Source organism: Rattus norvegicus, chromosome 14, assembly GCF_036323735.1.
Source record: "Rattus norvegicus strain BN/NHsdMcwi chromosome 14, GRCr8, whole genome shotgun sequence".
In the NCBI taxonomy this organism is placed as follows: domain Eukaryota; kingdom Metazoa; phylum Chordata; class Mammalia; order Rodentia; family Muridae; genus Rattus; species Rattus norvegicus.
This window is the reverse complement of record NC_086032.1, coordinates 76,135,871-76,153,344: the sequence shown is the minus strand read 5'-3', so window position 1 is coordinate 76,153,344 and position 17,474 is coordinate 76,135,871. Positions and strand designations below refer to the sequence as shown.

The following is a 17,474-nucleotide window of genomic DNA, read 5'->3' as shown; positions in this document are numbered from 1 at the left end:
GCCCTCAGGATCTAGCTGTCTCCAGAGGCTGCATCACAGACATGGCGAACCGTGTACTTCTCTGATCCCTTTGCATTTCTTAGTCCAACCAAATTGACGGCCCAAATTAGGCATCGCGGCACATCAATTTTCTCTCGTCGAAGGTGTTATTTTTGCATTATAGATATTCCTTGAGCATTTAAGACTGCTGCTTCCCCCCCTCCCCCACTATATTCACAGACAGGAGCCACGGTTGAGTTTTTCTTTACACATTTGGTTATCCTAAAGCAATCACAACCCTTACTATGGCTTTCCATACAGAGAAAACAGGGTTATAGGTTTTACCCTGTGGGAGTCACAAGGCGCTTACATGTACCACAACACAATGGCTGTGAGTGTTGGTATTTCTGTGGGAATGTCTAGTGTCTCAGTCTGGACTTCTTGGTCCTGTTTTAGCTGCACACTTATGCTGGACCAGAACAAGTGGCCTGTGCACAAAAATGTTACTATGGGACATCCAAGTACACAGCGACCTCTGTCTCTTAGGAAATCCCTTTCCAATCTGGGCATAGTGACACTACTGAGACATCATCTATCTTGTGGCTCCTGTGGTCTCTAGAACAAGGCTCTCAAATCAGATATTTACATTGTGATTCACAACAATAGCAAAATTACAGTTATGAAGTAGCAACAAAAAATTATGGTCCAGGGTCACTGTAACACGAGGGACTGTATTAAAGGGTCACAGCATCAGGAAGTTTGAGAACCACTGCTTTAGAAGATAGAGGTTGTAATTCAAAGTGCTGTCTGGTACTTACTGGCTGGTCATTGTCCTTGGTCCCTGGCAAATGAGAGGGATCTTCAGTTCAGCCTGTGGAGACAAAAACAAACTGGTTATTGGACTTTCAGTTCTGTTGGACATGCTACTTCTGCTTCTTTGCAGGATTTGAAGCAGGTGCTGGCCTAGAGGAAGAGACAGGAAGCAAATCAATGTAGGTCAAAAATTGGTTTATTTCTGGCACAGGGTGGGGGAGGGACTCCCCATCCCCCGACATGCTGTCCTCCTTCTGTCAGCATCCATCCCATCTGCCCTGGGGAGCTGAGCAAACACGCACCAAGTCTGATTTTCCCTTGTGTGCAATTGTACACTTTCCCTGGGCACCTAGGAAGTGTTAACCCAGGCTTCATTGGTTCTGCTCTGAGGAGTCCACAGGCTTGCTGAAGCTGGCTCGAGAAGGGATGGTTTTCATTTCCCTGTGACTTTTCCATAAAATATTTACTGGAAGTTTCATTTGTATACCACTTTGTATCAGCCACCACATTCTATTTGAGCCCAGTGTTCATCCTCAGAGGAGGGATCATTAGCTCCATTTCCCATATAAATTAGCAGCCGTGACTCTGGGAGCATGGAGTAAGTGCTTTGCATCAATGACTATGTTTAATGTATTGGAAGACTCTGGGTATTATACAGGATACTCCCACTGTATCTTCTGGAGATCCAGCAAGAAACAGAGTCCCCATACTAGTTAATTTGAAACTAGTGTAATGTGATCCTTTGGAAGTTGTGAGCAGGTAGGCCAAGATAGTGGGACACCTGGGGGCGGTAGAAAGGGGTGCTGTCATTGTACAAAGAAGGGTAAAGGGAGGGAGTGGCGATCGATCGGAATGTAGAGACTGAGTGGAAGAGCAGCAGCTTTCAGCTGAGGCAGATTCAGGAGGGACAAACAGAGGGTGGGACAAAAAGAGCCTTCCCATTTGCTTCCTGCCCCCGCCCATCTGCTGTTGTCTCCAATTGGCTAAAGTAGAGAAGAATCCAGGAACGAGGAGCGATTGGTGCGATTCACATTCATCAGACTCCTTGGGCCTCCCAGTTAAGTGGAACAGGGCAGAGGATGGACTTCACAGCTTGAAAATGAAGCTCACGGTTCGTCAAGCTAGGATTCATGCTTGATCTATGTAATTTTGGAGTAACAGCTGTGGAAGAGTTACTGAGGAACTTGGATTGGACTCAGGTCCTCTGATGCCCCGTGTGGCTCCTTGCCACACCTCTACTCTCATACCTCAGGTCGGCCACGGCATAGGAAGGAAAGGAGGAACCCTGCTTAGGATTCTGTTCACTTGTGGTTCATTGTGTCTCTTTCATGGTTCCCTCTAGAAGTTATTTCTTCCGGGGTGGTGAAGAGCTCTGTGGAGAGCTTAGTCTCCGAGAAATAGTGGCATCAATATCATTTTTTTTTTTACCATGGCATTAAGTGTTAAATAAACTAATGTACAAGAAGTCATCTTACAAACTATAAAAGTATAAGGTCTGGTGTACTACTACTAGTGTACTAAGTTTAGCCAGCTACATCAACCTCAAGCATGTTATATTTTGGTATCTCAGCTCATTGATATCAATTTTAAGATATTAATACCTAATAAATGTAAGTTATATGATGATGGTTAGAGAGGAAAAATGGTCTACCTCAACTTGCTTATATGCTCACTTTGTTCGTTTGTATATATGTTTGTGGTACTGAAGTGGAATCAAGCTCTCTACTGAGGACTCCCCGTATTCCTGGATCTTAGCCAGCTCTTAGGTACACGGTCCCACCGCTTTATACCTCTCATCGGTAAGGTGGGAAGCTGACTAGATCGAATTCCGCCATCTATAGGGTAGCCAGGGTGGCTCTACACAAAGCATGAGATCTTGCTTTGGTTTAATTTGCCTCATCTGGACTAAGCAATTGGGCTAAATAAGTGTCTTCTAGCTCAAAGATTGCACAAAACAGCTCCCTTAAAAACTATAATCCATCCAAATCTGACGACAACAAGGGCTTTAAAATGTTAGAGGTATGTTATTATATCTCTTGCATTTTATTGTCTTCTCCAATGGAGCTGCTTGTACAACAAAATTGCAGTGTCTCTGAAAAATAGCTGTCACAGAGGAGAGTAGGGAGGCCGGGGGAAATCTCAGTTGCTTATATGCAAACCTCTGTAATTTATTTGGTCTGATGCGTTTGTGTTTTAAAATATTAGGGAAAGTTTAAGTCAGTCTATCAGTGATTTCTGAGGGATGCGAGCAGTATATTATACAGAGAATGTTTTAAAATGTATATATTTTTAATGAGTCGAACTCTTTTGGCACTGTAAAAAGTAAAACTCAGGGTCTGAGTGACCTACCCCAGAGAAGCCTGAGTCAGCCAGGCAAGAGGGCTTCAGCAAGGCAGATAGAGTACCCACCACAAGGCCACAGTTCTCTGCTCCACCCAGATTGTCCTGAGAGCTCTTCCGAGAACTCAGTGTTATCTGATTTCCTTTTTGTAAAGGATGTGGTAAAGGGGTTGAGTTAGATTTGCATGTCTGCCAGTTTTATGAAGACAATACAGAGTAGAAAAGACAGGATCCTTCCCTTTTAGACATGTGCTGTTGCAAAGAGAACTGAATGAAATGGGATGCTATTTGCACCCAATGTCACAGCGACATTATTTGATTCAAAGACAGACTGGCATTCACGTGTGTGAAGTTAAGGGTGTTTGGGGGCACACACACACCTGGCATTTGAAGCCTCTTTGGTCCTGACACCCTGGCTATGCTTTGGGACAGCTATTTGCTTGTTTAGAGCCTCCCTTTACTTTTTTGCAACATGGGAGTAGTAAAACCAGCGATGGCTCCTGGTGTTTGTGAAGATGACAGAAGATGTCTGGGATACATGTGAGGAGCACATTTTTTTTTCTTGCAGCTAACACTGGGAGTATCATTGAAACATCAGAGTTGCTACCGTGGCTGGTTTTGCTCTGAACATAGATCCAAGGGAAGATAAGCAACTGGGAGGATTTACGGAAAAATAAACAAACAAGAACAGAGTGGAGAGAGGTGGGGCAAAGCTAAGAATCGGAGGATGCCTACATCCCAACAGAGACACAAAAACACCACGGACTTGAATTGGAAGATAAATTAAATGCCTTTTACTGCTTCCAGGTTTGAGTCTCCAGAAACATGGAGTACATAGCCCATGCTCATAGACACTGGCTCCATAACCACAAGTTCTCTGTCAGCCTCTTGGATCTACCTGGGCATAAAATGTATGGTGCCCTGAAAAGTCTACTTGGGTTGCTCTGGGCAGCAGTCTATGTACAATTAGTCTAAATGCTCCAGATATTCTAGATAAGATTTAGATGCTCAGGATGATATATGGTCATAAACTATCCCAGATATTTTAATGGTTACGTTGACCACACTTCAGTGAATAGCCACAAACCCAAGCTTCTGTAAGCAGCACAAGTTGTCCTTGATTGGTTTAAAAAACAAAAAACCAAAAAACAATGAGGACACTAAGTTCCGTGTGTTAGTGAAAGGGGTGGACCCGGGAGAAATTTGCAGAGGCAGCATGATCAAAATATATTGTATGAAACTTTCACAGAGCTAAGAAACATGAAAGAAAAAAAAACCCAGAAAGTAAAGCCATGCAAATTCAAATGGTTTTAAGTTTATGAGTTTGGTTGGAAGATATTCATAGCTGCATGTGGCCCAGTTGGTTGGACATAACTCAACGTCTAAATCCTATACAAAGGGGCCAGAATCTGATTATCATTGGCTTTGTATTAGAAATCTATGGTTTCATTGTCAACGGTAGAGTCCCTTTCGTCCTCTTTTCTCCAATGAATTTCTGATGTCTAAGATGAGGATTGAGAACAAAGTGTTCACTTTCTCCATCTTTACCCACACAGCTCTTGAAATCTTAGCAGAGCAGTGAGACAAGAAAACAAAGAGAGACACAAAGTTGGAAAGGGTAATTATGAATATTTGCAGGTTATATCATCCCAAAAGAGCCTACCAGAAAACTCTGGTTACTGATAAACCGGCTACGGAACCAATAGACAGAATTTAGTAACTATATAATAGCAAAAACATGTTTTCTTTCTTTGAGAAAGAGAATAGGAAAACAGGTCCAATTGTCATAACTTAAAAATTATCTATAAGTAAAAGTGACCAAGGGGAAAGGCCTTGTGATGAAGATGTTAAAACACAGAAGGAAGAAGTTGAAGAAGACTCTAGATGTTCCCATGCTCATAGATCAGAAGAATTAATTATTGTGAAAATGGCCATACTACCCAATACAATCTACAGGTTCCACCCGTCTCTGCCAGTGTTCCAATGATATTTAGAGAAATAGAAAAATAATCCTGAAATTCACACATAAGCACAGAAGACTCCAAAATGGCCAACACGATTCTTACCGAAAGCAACCATGCTAAATAATACAATACTTTGATTTGTTTTTGCTATTGTGATAATGAACAGTCTAAAACAAAGTTGGAAAGGAAAAGGGTCCTTAGTTTACAGGTAACAGTTCATCACTGAGGGAAGTCAGGGCAGGAACTCAAGGCAGCCACCTGGATGCAGGAACTGAAGCAGAGGCCTTGGAAAAGCTTGATGTACATGGCATGCTTGATTTCTTTCTTATGCCACCCAGGACCACCTGCCCAGAGGCCTGGACTCTCTCACATCAGTTATCGATCAAGAAAATGCCCCACTGACATGTTTACAGGCCAATTTGATGGAAACAGTTTCTCAAGTGAGGTTACCTCTCTCCATGTGATTCTAGTTTGTGTCAAGGTGACAAAAACTAACCAGCATATTATATATTATATATAAAATATAATTTATATATTATATATGAATATATGAAAATAGAAGCAATACTATGTGAGAATAGGAAGGGATTTAGTGCAGGGTGTGCTACTTCCTTGTCCTCAAGGCAGAATAAAGGTCATGACAAAGAGATGCTCTGTTGGGCTCACTTCTCAGAGCAAAGGGAACCCCAACTCTATGACCAGTTAGGACAGTCGATTTCACATTTTTGGATATGATGGTTTCTGTGATCTTTTTTCATTAGCTCATTACATACGCACTTTGTGGGCTGAAATCCATTTTTGAAACATAAGGAATTTGATGGGTATAAGCCATTAGTAGGTTCCACACTAGAACCACATGTAAAATTCTCAGGGTATCCTATAGAGCTGTGTATTAACATCAGAATGTTTGCTTCTGAACTTGAAGCCTGCCTGGTGCTTCAGAGAGTGGGCTAGGAAACAAAAACTTGCTTTATAAATGGATGAGATTTTGATGTGGATCTTAATCCAGAAATAATTAATACCCTTATGGTATCATAAGCAGTTTAAACAACTGAAAATATGTAGACCAACAAAATCACATTTCCTTGTCAACTTCGAGAACTCTTCCTGTCCCCTGGGAATATGCCAGTGCCACCAAGCAGCTAGAGAGACGCATTTTATCACAGACAGTTCTATTACACATTCTCTGGTCAAAATTAATATTTCATGAAGAGAAAAACGTGCTTTACAGCACATAATTTTTTTTGCTTTCAAATATTTCTCATTTATTCCCAGAAGATAAAGCTTATAAAAATATGAACTTCTGCTTCTTTGAAAGTTTAAAAAACATCATTTTGATGACAAGGAACCTGAGCAGATATAGGAAATAGCCAAAAGCAAACTTCAAGTTGCTAAGACAATGTGAGCATAGGTCAGGAAAACTGTGCATCCCAAACTGGGTCAAGGCTGAAGCATAAGGTCTGTTTAAAAATACCTACGATTGCTTCTCAGTCTTTTAGCTAAGATCAAGTGTAAAATGCCTATGAGAGAGATCTGATTCCCTTTCTACAATCACACCCATCACAGAGTTGAGGAAGAAGCAGTATATGAACATTTGAAGAAAGAGAAGAGAAGAGAAGAGAAGAGAAGGGGGGGGGAGAGAACGCCGTGCCCACAACTTTGAATAGGCATATTGAAACTAGTATTTCTTAGATGCAAACAGTTATTAATTTGCCTACGATTCAGAATTTTGCATAATTTTCATGTCAAAAATTAGGAAGTCACGATGTAGAGATGCTCATATTTAGAGGAGAATACTTGCTTGCTGATTGAATTTCTAATTCTAACCCTGGCTAGGGCAATCAGCTAAATTCAATTAATTAGAACAGTTCACTTGATTGGATTTCCAGTGAGAGGAAGCATTAAAAGTCAAATGGGTTACTATTACAGATGGTTTTTGAGGAATGGAGGAGAATTCTTTTTTTCTAGTTTTTCTGATAATAAGCATGAGGATATTTTTAAAATGATTTTGCAACTGCCTTAGTAACAAGTCACCTTAAGCATCTTGAGGAAACATGGGAGGGCAGGTATTTGTTCTCTTGGAAAGATTTAGAAAAGGTCTCTAACGCACTGATGCAATCTCTTGTTGTTTTTGAATTTATTGCTCTTAGGGCATCTTGATTTCAAAAGCCCTTGATTTCCATTTTCTCTTCTACTGTCTGCTTCAGCAGGGACGGTCCCCACACCAGTGCTCAGGTCTTCCACTTTCTTGTGTAATAAAAACAGGCCTTTGTTTTCTCCTCTTCTCATTCAGTTAATTTGTATTATAATCCTTTTTCCTGTCATTCCTTCTTTTTATTTTTTCTTTTCCCTGTATTCTCATCAAGCTTCTGTTTGTATTATTTATGCTACTTTACTGTTCAGGAGAACTAAACTGTGGTATCTATCTATCTATCTATCTATCTATCTATCTATCTATCTATCTATTATTTACCTACTATTTATCTATCATATATCATCCATCTATTAGCCATCTATCTATCTATCTATCTATCTATCTATCTATCTATCTATCTATTTATCATTTACCTACTATTTATCTATCATATATTATCCATCTATTAACCATCTATCTATTATCTACCTACTGTCTATTTATCCTATATCATCCATCTATTAACTTCTATCTATCTATCTATTATCTACCTACTGTCTATTTATCTATCATATATCATCCATTATCTATCTATCTATCTATCTATCTATCCATCTATTATCTACCTACTGTCTATTTATCTATCATATATCATCCATCTATTAACTATCTATCTATCTATCTATCTATCTATCTATCTATCTATCTATCTATTATCTACCTACTATTTATCTATCATATAGCATCCATCTATTAACCATTTGTCTGTCTGTCTGTCTATCTATCTATCTATCTTCTATTAATCTATTTTTTCTATCTATCTATCTATCTATCTATCTATCTATCTATCTATCTATTATTTACCTACTATTTATCTATCATATATCATCCATCTATTAGCTATCTATCTATCTATCTATCTTTTACCTACTATTTATCTATCATATATTATCCATCTATTAACCATCTATCTATCTATTATCTACCTACTGTCTATTTATCTATCATATATCATCCATTATCTATCTATCTATCTATCTATCTATCTATCTATCTATCTATCTATCTATTATCTACCTACTGTCTACTTATCTATCATATATCATCCATTATCTATCTATCTATCTATCTATCTATCTATCTATCTATCTATCTATCTGTCTATCTATCTATCTATTATCTACCTACTGTCTATTTATCTATCATATATCATCCATCTATTAACCATCTATCTATCTATCTATCTATCTATCTGTCTATCTATCTATTATCTACCTACTATTTATCTATCATATAGCATCCATCTATTAACCATCTGTCTGTCTGTCTATCTATCTATCTATCATCTATTAATCTATTTTTTCTATCTATCTATCTATCTATTATTTACCTACTGTCTATTCATCTATCATATATCATCCATCTATTAACTATCTATCTATCTATCTATCTATCTATCTATCTATCTATCTATTATCTACCTACTATTTATCTATCATATAGCATCCATCTATTAACCATCTATCTGTCTGTCTGTCTACTTATCATCTATTAATCTATTTTTCTATCTATCATCTATCTTTGTATCTTCCTATCATCTATTTACCATCTATCAGTAATCTCTCTTTCTGTTATCTATCTTATCATCTACTTATTATCTACCATCTAAGTATTGAGCTTACATTTATATCTATTATCTATCAATAAATCACTTAACTATCAATCATGTATCTATCACTTTCATTTTATTGGTAGACTATGGAACAGTATGCTTGTACACTTTATTGAGATGGTCCCCTATTTTTGTGTGAAGATTTATGTCTATCTCACCTCATTTTTATTTAGTCTAATAAATGGTGCCAGAATCTTACTAATTGGAGGTGAAACTGCTAGATCTACATTAATTGGAAATGTTTCCAACTGTGATTTATTTTTCTGTTTAATTAGTTAATTAATTAATTAATTAATTAAAGTTCACTTGGTGATATTAAAGGCAAATTTTTGGGTAAAGAAGAGAAACTAAGTTGCAAGGTCTACTCATTTATACTCCGTAATTTTCAGGCTAGGCCAGGGAAGGAAATGCCTCTCCAGTGATAGCTAACCATTAAAGGTGAATGTCCTGTCGTCTTTTCAAAGTCATGTTTATTAAGCATTTGCTGTCTGCTAGTTGTTTTTCCACATCATTGTTTCACAAGAAAAACCTGAAGGACATTTGCATGAAGCTTCAAATCCAAAGAAGAAGCACAAAAGTGTAGGTAATCTAATCATCAATGGACTAGGAATAACGCAATTTATAACAGGGACAGCACCATTTGCTGCATACCAGAACTTCGTATAAGGCACTCTGTTTAAGTAAGATTCCATTGTACAGCAGCAATCCAAATGACCCAGATTTTGCAATACTGAGCAATTCTGTCATTTTCCTTTTCTGTGAGAGCCGTCCGGAGCCCTATCTGTCTTGTATACAAACTGCACAGTGTGGTACAGATGGGCTCAGCCCTTCCTCTGTGACTTGAAGCACATTTGAAACCCGACTGTGGGATTCAACTTCCTGAAGCACGATTAACTATTTCTTTATCCCTTCTTTTACTCAGGTTCACCTGCCTACCCAGAAATCTCCAAGCCCAGGGATGCTGATCTGTACAACTCGACTCTCAGTTTCTCTAACATGAAAAATGAGGACACGGGCATTTGTTCCTCCTGGCTAGTGGGGTTATTCTGAAAACCAAGTAAAAGCCAGGAAGTTAGCATAATCCCCATGCTACCATGTGCACAGTGTGTATGTAAATGCCAGAGGAAGAGGTCTTGCCCTACCACTTTCCATTTTATTCCCTTGAGACAGGGTCTCCAATGAACCTGGAACTATGGTATTGGCTTGTAAGCCCCTCTGTGTCAACAACTCCACATTGCCTGCCTGTGCTCCGCTGATTTCCTTTTTATGCAGGTGCTGGCATTTCAAACTCAGGCCCTCATGCTTTCACAGCAAGTACTCTTGATCACTGAGCCACCCCTCCAGCCCTATGAGTAGACTTTAGGTTGTTGTGTAAGCATAGTAAATGATAATTATTGACTCACATCTTCCTATCAGTGTGGTGACAGATTCCGAAGTTTCTTGAAGCTGACAAGGAAAACATTCTAAAGGAAATAATATGCTGAACACCCGATTTAAAACTTTTCAGAGGTCAGTACATCTGAGGAATTTTAAGACGCCACCACATCTATGACAGATGAATGATAAAAATAAATGTGAATATGATAAGATTAGCTTTATATAGAAATCACCTTAAAATAGTACCCTGCAGAGGCTTGGGCTCCACTGACGTCTACAGAATTTCTTTAGGTCAAAATTCTGAACAAGAGAAACAAAGGAGTATCTAAAGCAGTGGTTTGGTTCTCAACCTTCCTAATGCCATGACCCTTTAATTTAATGGTGACCCCCCAACCATAAAATTATTTTTGTTACTCTTTTGTAATTGTAATTTTGCTACTGTTATGAATCATAACATTAAACCTTTGTGTTTTCCCAATGGTCTGAGGCAACCCCTGTGAAAGGGTTGTTTGACCCCCAAAGGGGTCATAACCCACAGGTTGAGAACTGGTAATCTATCTGCCTGTCTATCTGTCTATCCATTCATCCATCCATCTCTCAATTAATCTATCAATCTATAAAATAAATCATCTACCAGAAATACCCATTACTATTCTCTCGGTGTTAATAATTACTAGACATTGGAAATGAATTTTTAAGCATAACATTTTGTTTCTCACCACAAAACCAAAAGGTAGGCACAACAAATCTATTAGATAAAGGGCAAATTTAGGTTTTTAGAGGTATTCTTGACCACTGAGCCACCTCTCCAGCCCTATGAGTAGACAAGCCTAAAATTCTATTCCTGAGAAGTAAGAGTCTGGATTGAAATCTAGGCATTGCTCTCCCCGAAGGTGGGTGGGTAGTGGAGTAGGGATGGAGACAGAAACAGAGTCAGCTGTGGGAGGGAGAGCAGAGCATTCTGCAGGAGTACTCAGAGATGGAGTTCATCAGGAGCTCCAAGCCCTGTTTACAAGGGAGGGGGACCTTTAACACCTGTGGTCTCTAAGCATCTGCTAATCCTACTGGGACAGATGGCTCCCAGTGCCGGTCAGGGCATCATTCCATCAGTGGCTCAGCAAACCCTTTCTTGCAATGGCAGTTTTGATGCTGTGCCCACCTAGTGACCCCTGAGCAGTAACACGGTTTCCTGTAAGGATGGCTATTGGGAAGAAACACACTAATGGTCTGAAACTACAACTCAGCATATGCGAACATCACAGGTGGCCACACAAACACCAGTGCTCGAGCAGAATGCTGGCTTAAGCTCCATTAGCACTGAATGTTCTGGAAGAAGTGGGCTTTTCGAGCTGATGAAGAGATGCCAGTCGCTAGGATGTTCATGATCGTACACCCTCTCAGAGATGGCCATGGCTAGGAGCTAGCCTCTAAACTCCTCAGAGAACATAGACCAATCTCAAGCAAGCGGTAGTGAAATGCAGAGCTCAGCTCAGAGGACATCAAACGCAGGAGAATGTCATTTCTTGGGTTCAGGTATTTGGGAAACAAAATTCTGATGATCATTAGCAATAATATTTAACATATATAGTTTGCAAATATAATGGCTTACATCTAAGAGTTCTTTATGATTAAAAAAGTTGTGTGTGTGTGTGTGTGTGTGTGTGTGTGTGTGTGTGTGTGATAGTATGTGTGTACATATCTACCACTTTTGAGAGTTGGTTTGGATCAAACTCAGGTGTTCAGGTTTGGTGTTAAGCACCTTGATCCACTGAACATGCGCTTAGACCCTGTATCTGGGAATTCTAAAAGCTATTGTTTAGTTTGACAGAAGGTGCTAATAAGGACACACCACCTCAATAGATGGGGAGAGAAAGGTCTTTTCCTTGGAGATGCATACATAGCACCGTGGTTATGATAAATAATGTGTTGTGTCTTTTACAGTCACCAACAGAGAGAACTTTACTTGTCATTACCACAAAAAGCAAGGACTGTGGGGGGAGGAGTTAGCTATTCTACATTGTTTTATTTCAAGTGTTTTCCTCCCACCTCTGTGTGTGTGTGTGTGTGTGTGTGTGTGTGTGCATGTATATGCTTGTATGTGTGTATGTGTGTGCATGTATATGCTTGTATGTGTGTATGTGTGTACATGTGTGTATATGTGTACATGTGTGTATGTGTGTATATCTGTGTACATGTATGTGTGTACATGTGCGTGTAAGTGTGTCTACATGTATGTTTGTGCATGTGTATGTGTGTGAGAGTATGTATATGTGTGCAGATGTTAGAGGCTGACTTTATATGTCTTCCTCAATTGTTCTTCACTTGGTTTTTTTTTTAAGATAAGGTATTCCACTGACTCAGGAGTTCATGAATTTGGGTAGATTAGCAGCTAACAATCCTCAAGGATCCTTTGTCTCTGCTTCTCTAGCACTGAGATCGTATATATGCTCTGCCACATCTGGCATGTATCCAGCTGTTAGATAGGTGCTGGAGATCTGTTTCTCATGCGTATGCAGCCCAACTAAGCCACCTCTCCAGCCCATCCATATTGTGTTTGTGAATCACAGTGTTTCCTTTTACTACATAAATATTTGCAACTGTATTTTGTCCGTTTTTAATTAAAAATAAGAAGGGGTGGCTAAGTTATGGGTGAGTATGACTTGGGTTCACCTGCGTGTAATTGCTGATGCATGTGTGAAATGGACAGTACATAGACTAGCCTAGGCCCTTGGTGTTTTCTTGAATGAAGTAAGGTAAGTACACCCAATAAATTCTAAGGACCAGGGACATTGTCTGACGTTCAACATCCTCTCATATGACCATCTAAATTGATGGTATTTGGAAGACATGATTAAATTAACCGGAACAGGGCTGGAATTTAGTCAATGGGGAGAGTACTGGCCCAGTATGAGGCAGTTCCAGGGTTTGATCCCTAGTACCACATAAACCTAGTGTGTGGCTCTGGCATGATCCCAGTACTTAACTAGAGGCCAGAAGGTCAGACATTCAAAGTCATTCTTAGCTATCTTGTATATTGGAAACCAGCCTGGGCTACATCTTCTTTCTGTTCAGTAACTAACTTAGTCCCTTACTCTCTTGCTAGGATGGTAGACATGACTGAGTGAACCCAGAAGACCTCTGCCCTTGATAGAGCTTAGCAGTTGACGTGGTGAGGGATGCTGACCGGTTCGTGTATGTAGCAAGATTCTGAGCAGGATGCTTCCAGCTCGCATTCTGATGTCCTGTCTTTGAACTTGAGCGTGGTACAACATGGCTGCTGTTGATACACTTGCTGGGTCTCTTTGTCAGTCTCTTCTTTGTCAGACCCAGTGACTAAGTTTGCTGTCAACCTCATAGCTACCGACCAAGTGTCAAAATGACTAAATGCCAAAAGCATGTAAGTGAAGATCAAAGAGGTTAATCCACTTACCCAAAGGCATTTTAACACATGCTAGCGTCATGCTCAGTTTAGGGAGGAATCTCAAAGCCCTTGCTCTTCGCTTTACCTTGCAGTTTAATCAAATGAAATCCTCTGAGTTTCAGCTTCAATATCTTTTGCTGTTGTTATAATGTTTGCCCCGCATACTTCGTTAATTTGTTAAGATTATTAAATGAGGACCCAGATACTCAAAGGCTCCATACCAGGCTGTGGAACTTTGGTATATTACTAATTTTTAATGAGATCATTACAATGAAATATTTGCACATTGAGATATAATAACAAATTTTATGGTAGCTGTGGACTGCTTATGAATGGAGTTGGATCTGATTTGAGATCAGGAAAAAGGAATGGCAGAGAAAAAAGAAAATGTTTACTGAATGTGTCCTAGTAATTATAACTATGTACTGAGTGTCAGGTATTTATAGTACTTCGCTTAATACAAATATTAATAAGACTAAATAATTATCAATCTCGGTCTTTGTTGATGTTGTCCCATTATAAAGAGTTGGGCTGGAGAAATGGCTCAGTGGCTAAGAGTGATAGTCGAGGAAGCATATTGGCCTTTGTTTAAATTCCCAGAACTCACATAAAGCCTGGAGCAGTGACTGAATGACTATAATCCCAGCACTTTCAGGGTGAGATGAGATCAGAGACAAGAGGATCCCCTGAAACTCCTGGGCCAGGTAACAAGTACAGCAGCAACGATGAAGACACAGCTTCAAACAAAAGTTGGAAGGCCAGGACCAAAGCACACCTTTGTTTTCTTAACTGCTTCACACATGCCATGGTCTGCTCACCCCTTCCCCCAACTGTCACACAGAGAGAGGGAGACAGAGAGGAGAAAAAGAGAGAGAGAGAGAGAGAGAGAGAGAGAGAGAGAGAGAGAGAGAGAGAATGCAGGAATGGAGGAATAGAGATAAAGGAACATACCGAGAGTCAGAGTGTCAGAGTTAGGACCATGGCCCACTCAGTCACCATCAATTCTACAGTTTCCTAGCCAGTACTAGACTCAATAAAAGCAAACCAGAAATGGGGTTTTAGGCCAGAGCTCACCAGATGGAACTGAAAGTGATAGTTCTTGGCTTTATAATGGCCCTGTTCATGGAGTCATCTGAGAGTCCGTCTCCTCAGGGAAGGGGAAGGGGGACAAAATTGCCACCATGAAAATATCTGGGCTCAGAGAAGATTCCTGGGAACGGACTCAAGGACATATTCTACAAAGCTGTAAGCGCACACTGCTCACTTTTAGCAAAACTCACTTGGGTGAAATCAGTTTAGGTTTGAATTTTGTTTACTGAATTCATTGTTGTGTCAACAACTTTGACCCTGATCCTTGGACCTCACAAACTCCCATCTGTGAACCAGAGAACACGATCCCTCTAAGGCTCAAGGCGAGTGGGAGGGTTAAGTGAGTTAATGCAAGAACCATCGCTGGCTGGAGCCCAAGTTAAATCAATGCACTTTTCCTTCATACCTCTCTAGGGTTCATTTTATGTGAGGCATCTGGGAGGATTTCTAAAAGTTTCTGTGGTGTGCCTCCAATTAGCCAGAACTACCATTGTCTTCTGGGGCTTTGAAATGACCATTCCCTGTAGTTTGCCTGAGTCCTGGAAATCGAAGGACACCATCACTGAGAGAACGGGGGCTGTGCTAAAATTTAGACAAGAGTGACACTCATAAAAATCATAAAATGAGTATCAATAAATTCCAGTCATATTTATCTTCCTAAGCCAGTGTCTCCACTTTGATGACAATCCTTATTTTTTTTTTCTCCCTCACTCAAGTTTGTTGTCACAGCCTTCTGAGAAAAACCTGGAGGGGTTGCCTTCAGGCAACAATGGAGGGCGAGCATTTTATCCTTGCTTTATGTAACTCAGGCTCCCCTGTCCTGGGAAGGGAGCACATTTGCCTTATTCTAAAGCCTACATCTTCTGCAACAAAGCCAAAAGAAAACCATATTAACTTAGAAAATACATACATACATACATACATACATACATACATACATACATACACACGTATTTCCCCAGGGCTAAAGGAGTTAGCTTCTTTGAATGACCTCCTTCTACTGAGGCTGCCTTTCTGGGGCACTCCTCCATTGGAGGTTAAAAACACTGCAGCAGACTTTGTCTCTTGATTTTAAGCAACATAGGCTTGGGGGTGGAGGTATTTAAGCGCCAGGAAGAATAGACTGAAAAGCCTTGATCTTGCATTATTTTATGGGCAGACATCTGGAGTTCTTTCCTAGCAGAATTGAAGGCATCTTCAAAGCTGACTGAAGAAGCTGGCTTCCTTTTTGCCCATTTGATGGGATATGGGAAGTCCAGGCTCTCCCAAACCCCTTTTTCTTTATCTGTGTGAAGCTCTTTCTAACGATCGCTATGACGGTATGGATCAAGAGACACATGCTCAGAAAGAGCTGCTCTGTTTAGTTTACCTGGCCAGCCTTCGTTCAGTCAAGGGCTCAGCGTTGAGACAGCTAGATCCTGGAAAGGGAGTCCATGGTTGCATCCTGGAGAGCTCAGGGTAATATGTAAGTCAGGATTGACATGTTCTCCTCCCTCAGCAGAGTCCTTTAGCAGAGACCGCCTTGTATGTACCTGTTAGTTTTGGTTTTCTGAGAAAGGCAGCCACAGACCTGGGCAGTTTGGCCACGTAGCAGGCCAGACTTCCTCTTTGTGAGTTGTGGTACTAGCTTTGAAGGTGTGGAAGCTGTCGAAGCTGACCTCACGCCATACAGATTCGTGTGCAGCCCTTCACAAGAATCAGAACATGTGACAGCAGACTACCGAGTGACTCAAAGTGAGCTTTGCCTCTTGGACATATGGACTGTCTTGTAATTACATTGCCTCCCTAAACTCCTAAGACACACGCATTTCTCAGGGATTATTCAGCAGACACAGAAGAGAAGTGGTTGGCTCCTATTCTTGCTGTGTTATTGATGATGTAATCATAGGTAATTCTCATATTCATGAGCAAAGTCATATAACATTATAGACTCAACATATGTCAATCTGTTTCTTCCTTAACCTCAATCTATTTAAGCTGTCCTCTGGAGTACCCATTATAGTGGTCCTAGATGATTTAATGTTATTTAAATGGATTTCATTGATGTTGAATTTTATAACAGATTCCTACTCTATTTAGAATAAATTCAAAGTTTATTTCTTTTGGGTGGGGATAGCTCTGGTTTTGACTTAATGAGGGAAACACTAAAATAAGCTCTTATAGGGTGTTAATTATGAGCCAAACATTGCACTAAGCGGATTTAGGTGCCAACCTATTTAATTTGCCAATAATGTGATGAGAATATTCTTTATTTCATTTTGTAATTGTGAAAACTGATGCCTAGAGAGATAGACACAATTCATTCTCTTTATCAACGAGCCTTGACTGCATTGGGGGCTTAATACAAGGTCTGTTTCCTGGCTCATCTGGCAGGTGAGTCAGGTTAGTCAGTTGGTTGTTTTGGTCTAGACCTGTCAAAGTCTGTTAGGCTTTGCACACCAGTGTCCCACATAGAGTTTTGGCTTAAACAACTCTCGAAGCTGGAAGCCCAAGATCAAGCATTTTTGGTTTCTTCCTGGGCCTGTTGAGGGGGAGATGTGTATTTGTCATCTTCTAAGCTTGTAGATGGCTGTCTTTCTTTTCACACACCATCCTCTATGCATCTGTTCAAATTTCTCCTTCTTAAAGGAGCCAGGCAATCTGGGTCAGGACTTGCACTATGATCTCATTTTAAACTCATGTCTC

General features: G+C 40.1%; 1 protein-coding gene across 2 annotated transcripts in view; it reads right to left on the bottom strand.

The window, feature by feature from the left end:
* The window catches only part of Clnk (cytokine-dependent hematopoietic cell linker), a 178,919-nt gene extending 162,020 nt beyond the window's left edge, over positions 1-16,899 (bottom strand). For both annotated transcript variants that reach the window (XM_017599489.3, XM_006251108.5), the window contains exons 1-2: positions 16,159-16,899; positions 798-850 (exon numbers count right to left, since the gene is read on the bottom strand). In XM_017599489.3, the coding sequence (XP_017454978.1) occupies positions 798-808 (11 nt within the window). In that variant the 5' untranslated portion in view covers positions 809-850; positions 16,159-16,899. The remainder of the gene's footprint in view (positions 1-797; positions 851-16,158) is intronic.
* Positions 16,900-17,474: the final 575 nt, after the last annotated feature.